At 39.9% G+C, this 7722-nt stretch overlaps 1 protein-coding gene across 1 annotated transcript; it reads right to left on the bottom strand.

Annotated features, from left to right (window-relative positions):
• Positions 1–228: 228 nt before the first annotated feature.
• On the bottom strand, positions 229–6640 carry LOC146962458 (platelet glycoprotein 4-like). Its single transcript, XM_085769096.1, has 12 exons — positions 6416–6640; positions 5929–6089; positions 5677–5821; positions 3852–3998; positions 3676–3767; positions 3459–3508; positions 1799–1868; positions 1397–1584; positions 1178–1296; positions 1011–1084; positions 532–586; positions 229–428 (listed from the first exon to the last, which is right to left on the bottom strand). The coding sequence occupies exons 1-12, from the start codon at positions 6506–6508 to the stop codon at positions 369–371; spliced, it is 1254 nt and encodes a 417-aa protein (XP_085625222.1). The 5' UTR covers positions 6509–6640; the 3' UTR covers positions 229–368.
• Between the last annotated feature and the right edge of the window lie 1082 nt (positions 6641–7722).

Genomic DNA, 7722 nt, shown 5'->3' with positions numbered 1-7722 from the left:
CAGAGAAGTGTGTTTTTAACAAAGCAGATTTCATAAATCATCTGATATAATCAGCATCTACATAAAAGACAGTTCAGTTTTTCATGGTTTATTTATTCAACTTTGTCAATTAAATTATGCCTATACAAATAACCAATAAGTACATATACACTAACTGTATAATGTAGCCTACACATAAACAGATAGATTGATAGTTGTATATGGTTTGGTTTAAGCACAATTATAACCCTCATAATTTATGAACATAATAAGAGATTTACACACTCATAAATCTTTTGGAAAGATGGCCGCTGTTGCTTTCAGACATGTCTGTGGTATTTTCTGTGTTTAGAAAAAATTGACATAACCTTTTTTGCCTAAGGGATACACTATCCGTCTCTTGTTATCTCCTTAAACATGTCTGCTGTTTCTTCATCCAGCGTCGCCGTCTGGTTACACAGAGGAGATGGAGAGAGAGAGGACTGATTAACATGCAAATACGAGCAAACAGACAATGCACTTCTTGACTGCAAGGCTCTATTTTTATCTTACCTCATTCATCCAAACAAGAGGGAATATGGTATAATCCTTGACCTTCTTAAGAACCCTGTGGAAAAGAGTTGATTAGTTGGCATCCAGTGCATGTTTCTGTCTTAAAAAATAAAATAAAAAGTGCATTTGTTTTCTTGCTGGAGGTTAGTCAGATGACACGATAGATGGCATGCTAAATATGGAGCTACAGCCAAAGAAAGGGAAGTTTAGCAGTTTTCTTAGCGGTCCAAAAAATAATTTGCAAAACCAGCTCAACCACAAATTGCAATTGTGAAACATATACAGGCTTTTTTTCTCCCCATCATGTTAAAGAGGCTGGTGGTCAGATTTTGTTTCTGTTAAACAGAACCAGGCTAACTGATTCCTCCTGTCCTCAGTCTCTTTGCTAAGCTACCAGTGTCCTCTGACTCCAGTCAAGAAAGCAAATTTAAGTGTATTTCTCAAAAGGTTTTCTATTTAAAAGCTAAAACAGAACTTACGTAATGACTTTTGATGGTCCATACATCATATTCACTTGAATTCTCTTTGCAAACCTCAGGGTGAACCCGGTCGTCTAAGAGGAAAAACACCACAAAAATTCATTAGTGTTGGAGTCGCTGCCCCTTCAAGTCAAAGATCACGCAGATGAACGTCTCCAGTCTCTCACAGGTTCTACGTCAAGGAAGGTTTTATGGTGCTTCTCATCAGGATTGAGACCCAGAACAGACTGTCGCAGGGAAGGACTGCCGTGAAGGAAGTGGGGCAGAGAGATGTAGATAGGTTTTCCTGTTCAGACGACAAGAAAACATTGATAAGTCTCAATGTCACTTTACAGAGCAATTGCTGCTGATAAAACTCGGATGCTGTAAACCAAATGCAAACTGACCATCTTGACAAGAGCTGATGTCCAGTACTCCTGCCATGGTGCAGTCCTTGGTGGTGACTGGATCTCTGCAGAAACATCTGTTGTTTGGATTGACCGTAGGGGAGGCCATGGTGGATGGCTGGAGGGCGAAGCGGTACACCTTAATCCCTTTGAGATCTAAACTCTCCTCGTAGCCGGCCGACACGGACCTGAGGATAAAACAACACAGGTGATTTCACGAATCTTTGAGGACTTGACCTCCTAGCTCAATGGAGCATTTTAAATCTGACTGACTCAAGTAAGAAGACTGTGGTTTATGGTATTGGAAGGCTCTGACCTCTAGTGGTTACTGAGAGGAAAGAAGTCAGACAGTTTGATTAAATCAGATGAAATTACTCCCACAGACTTAAATCCTTTTATCACCTGCAGATGTCTGACGAGAAGAAATATAGAGGCTTTTTCTTGTCTACAAAGGGAGGGAAGGAGGAGGCATCTGAAGAAGAAGAGGAGAGGAAACAAGGTCAGTAAGGTGTGTTGTAGAACCCGATAATGTAATAAATCTCCAATAATGTAATAAAAAATTTCACTTGAGTGGATTGAAAATGTAATAAAACCTGATAATGTAATAACTTCCCAATAATGTAATACACTCTTAACCAATAATGTAATAAAGTATTACATTAACAGGGGGTTATTACATTATCAGGTTAGTCTTCATTTCAAAGGACCTGATAATGTAATAATACTCCAATAATGTAATAATTTAACAGGAGATCACCCATTACTTGGTTTCAAGTGGTGTGTTCAAGGTTATATTTCTGTGTAAGCAACACAAGCTCCAGAGCATGAATGAATGTTTTTGTTTTTTTGTTTTATGATTTTTTTTTCGTTTAGAAAAAAACTGTTTTCGTTGAGAAAAAAAACAGTAAAAACAGTAATAGTATAAGCAGACATTTAAAGTACTATAATAAGTATAAAAAAGTAAATAAGTTTCAAATCCACACATGTGAAGAGAAAGCAGTTTAAACACAGCGCCCCCCAAGGTCAAAGGTCACACTTTTTTGTGGTATCCCCAGGATGATGTCATGAATCTATGGACCATGTTTTGCAGCCATGCTGTCGTATTTGGTTGGCCGTCACAGCCAAGCTGTTTTTAAATTTTAGAAGAATCTGTTTGACACATTTGTTCAGCTTGGTCTGAAGATCATACGCAAAGTTTCATTAAGATTGGACAGAATATGTGTCCGCCGAGAGGTCAAAGGTTACCAGATGTTTTGGGTGTCCCCAGGATGATGTCATGAGTCTATATACCAAGTTTGGTTGTTAAATCGTTGCTGAGAAATGGGCTTACTTCCTGTTTGGCGACCTCAATGTCAAGTTTGATTGGCTGTCATGGCTAAGCGCCTTTGAATTTGAAGAAGAATGCTTAAGGCATTTGTGTGTCATGATCTGAATATCACCTGGGCGACGTTTCAAGAAGATTAGACAAAATTTGTGACAAGAGAGGCCTTTTAAAGGTTTTTGATCAAATCAAAGATGGCGGAAATCAAAGATGGCGGAAATCCAATATGGCGGAAAAAGGCGGAAAGCCGTTTACCTCAGCTTGGCCCGAGGGCTCCAGTTATACATCGTTTGTGAAAACGGATGAACGGGTCAACGTTAACCATTCATGCATGTCCAACTTTGACCTGTTGGTGGCACTCTGGAGCTTGTGGCATGCTTACACAGAAATATAACCTTGCACACACCACTTGAAACCAAATAATGGATCACCCATTACTTGGTTGGAAATGAAGACTAACCTGATAATATAATAACCTCCCGTTAATGTAATACTTTATTACATTATTGGTTAAGAGTGTATTAGATTATTGGGAAATGCACTTTATTACATTATTGGGAAGTTGTTACATTATCAGGTTTTATTACATTTTCAATCCACTCAAGTGAAATATTTTATTACATTATTGGGGTTATTACATTATCGGGGATTTATTACATTATCGGGTTCTACATGTGTTTTAAGTGGCGTTTGAAAAAAAAACATATGCAGCTTTTAAGAAGACATTAGCACGAGCTTCACCTGTGCCGTTGATCATGTTGCAGTATTTGTCATTCCAGAAAGGTAAACTCCTGTTTGGAAGAAATCCGACAAATTTGTAAAATTACATACGGTATTAAAGTTTTTTTTTAATAAAATTAAAATAAATACATGAACAAACAAACTTATCAAGATATGTGCAGATTTCATTCAACAGCTTGAAATATCACAACACAATGAGATCGTCCCTTCACCTCACCTCTCTCCCTTCCACCTGTCAATAATTCCCACTTTGGAGATGTCGTCCTTTCCGGTGAAGACATTATAGGGGCCATCATAGGTGCCATTGTACTAAAGAACAAATGTTCAGTTAATTAAATCATCTCGTTTCTGCTAAAAAAAAATAAAATAAAGCTAAAATATGTGTTTACTTACAGTATCATACAGGCCCACGGTTCCTTTCAACATGGGATCTCTGTAACCCCACAGCAGTTCCTTGACTGTGCGGTACTGGAACAAGGAGGAACCGCTGGACAATATCATAAACTGGAGCAATCCATGATCTATCAGCGAATAAGCACCCTGACAGGAAAAAAAACAAAAACATTTTGGAACAAGATCAGCAAGTTATAATTTATTCATGAGTGTTGGTGTCAGTTTAAAAAGTGCAACAGTATGGGTCTAGAGTGATACACATGCACAACACAAAAAACTACTGTGCACACAACAGGAGATAAGACAGAAAATAATCCACTTTTATGGCCAGTATAGCCTACTGCATAATTACAAGTAGCCTAAGCCTCCTCCTGAAAGTGCTTACTCTTTATATTAGAACTTCTAAGAAGATAAACGTACATGTTCCCAAAACTGCCATTGTAAATTTATTACGTCTAGATCTAGTTCATTATTTCCGGCTACACATAATTTCCACTTACTTTTGAATCTACCCTAAAAATCCTGCAGTAAAACTACTGAAGAACCATTTTGCTAATTTTATTTAGGCTACTTACATGTTCAGGACAGCTAAGATTATGCTGGCCTAATGATTGTGGCTGACTTTGCAACTCTGTAGCAGTCTGGTAGGCTAGTAGCCAAATACAGTCTAGTAGCCAAGGGATGTAGAAAACACAAGGCTGAACAACATGTAGAAGATTAAGCAATGATAACCTTTATTACATTACATTGTCTTAAATACTGACCTAAAGTAGTACAAATTTGCACTTTGCATATTAGCTAACTTCTAGCAAATGAATCAGCTAACCAACGGCTGTCTTTACATTGGAAAACTGTTATTTTGTCAACATAAATACAGAATTTAGCATGGTTTGCTTACACTACATCTCGGGCAACTTTCTGGCATTTTCATTTTTGCATGCCACTGTGCAAGAATTTGAAAATGCAAAATATAGCAATTTTTGGTTTCTTTGTTGCATAGCCTAATCAAGTCTGTAGAATAGTAGCTATATCTTTAAAACAGTAGACTACATCACAGAAACTGCAGTTCTTCAATCCCCATAGACTCCCATGGTAAAATTCAATGCAGTTTACACCAGGAGTATGTTAACAGCCTGGTGTGAAAACAGATTTACTCTCCAAAGCTAATTTCCTTCTCCATACCAAATGTAGGCTATTAGAGTGAATGTTTAATAACTACATAACTGTATAAATCTCATTAAGACTTATGTTATAGACTAAAAGGTATGCATAATTAATAGCATGGTTGATTTGAGTGACAGGTGGGTGAGCTTACATGCTTGCCACAAATGCTTGTACCAAAGTCTCAGCTCCGCACATGCCCCTCCTCTTTCTTTGCCCATTTCGGGGATTATCTGGGAGGTAAGTGGAATCTGCCATGATGCCAAGATGGTGACGGTGCAGCAGCCCACTCGGAGCTTCAAAAACACTCTTCAGAAACCATTGGGTCACATCACAGAGGGTATGCCCATATGTGAACCATACAGGCTGCTGTTTTTCTGCAGTATTTCTTGCAAAATTCAGGCTAGTTTTCAGCTCTGTGTGATAAAAAGGAACAACCTTGTGAGAGAAAATGTCTTTTTAAACGTCTCACAGCTCAAAAACACCTTGTCTAGGGCCGAAAAGTTCTGGAAACATCACTAAAACCAGTGGCATCAGACCAAAGCAGCCCACCACAGGGCAGCGCAGTGTGAATTGTGTAGGTCATGGAACAGTAGATAACAGTAACTCTTTAACAGCTGGACTGAATCAAGTTGGAAATCACCGTGCCATGGGGTCAACTTACAGCCACAGCCAGGTTGAGGGTGGTGACACTGTCTTCCTCTGGTCCCACTGACATGGACGGCTCGAAGATGGCGCCTTGAGGCAGCAGGAAGGCGACAGTATTATTTGGGTTGAACGTGATGTTCTCTTTGGGAAGATATCTTGTCCTGGATGTGGGAAGAGAAGACAGCACGACGGAGTGAGAGTACATCTCAAAAGTCTGAGGCACACTGTGTTAAAGCAAAGCTAAAAGAAGTAAACAACTTGACCTTACCTGTACGTGTAAGGACCTTTTTCCGAAACCACTGGAATGGCGCCATTCTTTACAACCTCTTGAGGGTTTTTCACGTCAAAAAACCAGAACTGCCTGTACACCTTTGCCCCTGTAGCCACCCAGTTCTCGCGAGCTGTCGTTCCAGGCTCAATGGCGGCTTCCTAAACCCCACAGACAGACAGTCTATTTTTAACATGCCTCAAGACTGTCAGCAGGCCAGCTGCCCTGCTGATACATGAACTAGGTGGATGTTATTTTTTCCAGAAAAACAAAAAAAATGTCTCAATCACTAATTTTCTCTCTTCAGTTTCTAAAAATGAATCACAGCTGATCTTCTTTTGATGGATGAAAGCAGGAATTCCTGTTTTTGCCTTCCCGTTTCTCCAGATTCACCTTGATCTCTGAATACACACTCACACACACACACACACATACACTCTGTCACTCCCCATATCCTCCGACCCCGGGTGAAATTGGAGCACCATACCTTCTTCACTGTCCCCTCAATGACGCCTCCCAGGATGGCTACAGCAATCACAGCTCCGGCTAACAGCCCACACCTTCTGTTGCAGCAGCCCATGGTTATGTGCGCTCCTCTCCGTCCGACTGTGAGTCTGCCTGGCAGCCTGGCAGCCTGTTCTCCTTCTGTCTCTGTGGTTGTAGCGTGTGCGAGTCTGTGCAGCTTCTATGTGCTTGTGCCCTGGCAGCAGCAGCAGCAGCAGTAGCAGCAGCAGAAGCCAGGTAAAGGTACAGACACTTCTGTCAGTAGCCGAGTGACCTCCTCTAATTGAGATTATATAATCAAAAGGAAGGTTTAAGGTTCAGCTACTCCTTCAGATATCAGTGGGCACTATCTGGCCAGGTGATAACGGCTCAACAAAGCTGAGGATGAAGCCAACTGGACGGTCCTGAATCCTCATTCAAGAGGATTTGTCAGACTCTCTGGTTTTCCAGTGACCTGGATGACAAGAAACCTTTGCAGACATTTTATCTTTTCTTGTCCTGTTCCTTATCTGCCCTCCTATCTATTCATCTCTTGTCCTTTCTATAATTTACTGTAATCCTCTGCCTTGGTGCACACAACGTAAGCGTAGAAAGAGAAGAGGAGAAACACATAAATGATTAAATATATTCTTATTGCACAGAGCCAGACTTTATCTGTTTTTGTACTTGTGCACTTTAATGGGTGATATTAAAACAAACTGCTCTTTATCACCCCCAGTGATATGACCTCGGGCTTATCTTGATTGATTATTGTGATGTATGCGATTTCCTTGTCCATGAGGGTTTGAAAGTTAATCAGCAATAATAAAATATTGTATCGCCATGGGCAGGTGTTTCTTTTTTTATTACATAAGTCTATTTTATGAACCTGGTATATCACTTTAATTTGGCTTAACCCTTTACACGTGCCTTTGCACTTGAAAAGAGGTTAAAGGTGCAGTCCATCTAAATCCTACAATTCCCATAATGGAACAGAAAGCAAAATTTCCTTAGATCTTCTTTTCCTATATTTCAGAGTAAACATCTCCCATATTGTCTGTCTCAAAGGTCTCAACCCCAGACCATAATAACCCTGATGACATCACTATGACATAACATAGGTATAAAGCTCCTCCAATATATAAACCCCACACCAACTTCCCCTTATTTCTACATTAGGTGCACCATTAATGTCCCTTTAAAATGACATCATTGTGTAAAGCCATAAACTGCTGTAAGGTTGAACATAGATAGCCGGTAGACCTCGGCTCAATCCAGGGGGCGGGATGAAGGCTGTCTTTCAAACTGCCT

Source organism: Trachurus japonicus, chromosome 23, assembly GCF_045865225.1.
Source record: "Trachurus japonicus isolate A0001 chromosome 23, Traja_1.0".
Taxonomy (NCBI): Eukaryota; Metazoa; Chordata; class Actinopteri; order Carangiformes; family Carangidae; genus Trachurus; species Trachurus japonicus.
The sequence above is the reverse complement of the archived record's forward strand: the minus strand, read 5'-3'. Positions and strand labels throughout refer to the sequence as shown.

What these genes read in the sequence shown, in the direction of transcription:
- LOC146962458 (XM_085769096.1), bottom strand. Translation starts at nt 6,508, where the DNA reads ATGGGCTGCTGCAACAGAAGGTGTGGGCTGTTAGCCGGAGCTGTGATT. An exon ending in TTGAGGGGACAGTGAAGAAG is followed by an intron (nt 6,090 to 6,415) that starts GTATGGTGCTCC and finishes TGTGGGGTTTAG; the next exon opens with GAAGCCGCCATTGAGCCTGG. An exon ending in CTCTTGTTTGGATGAATGAG is followed by an intron (nt 429 to 531) that starts GTAAGATAAAAA and finishes CTGTGTAACCAG; the next exon opens with ACGGCGACGCTGGATGAAGA.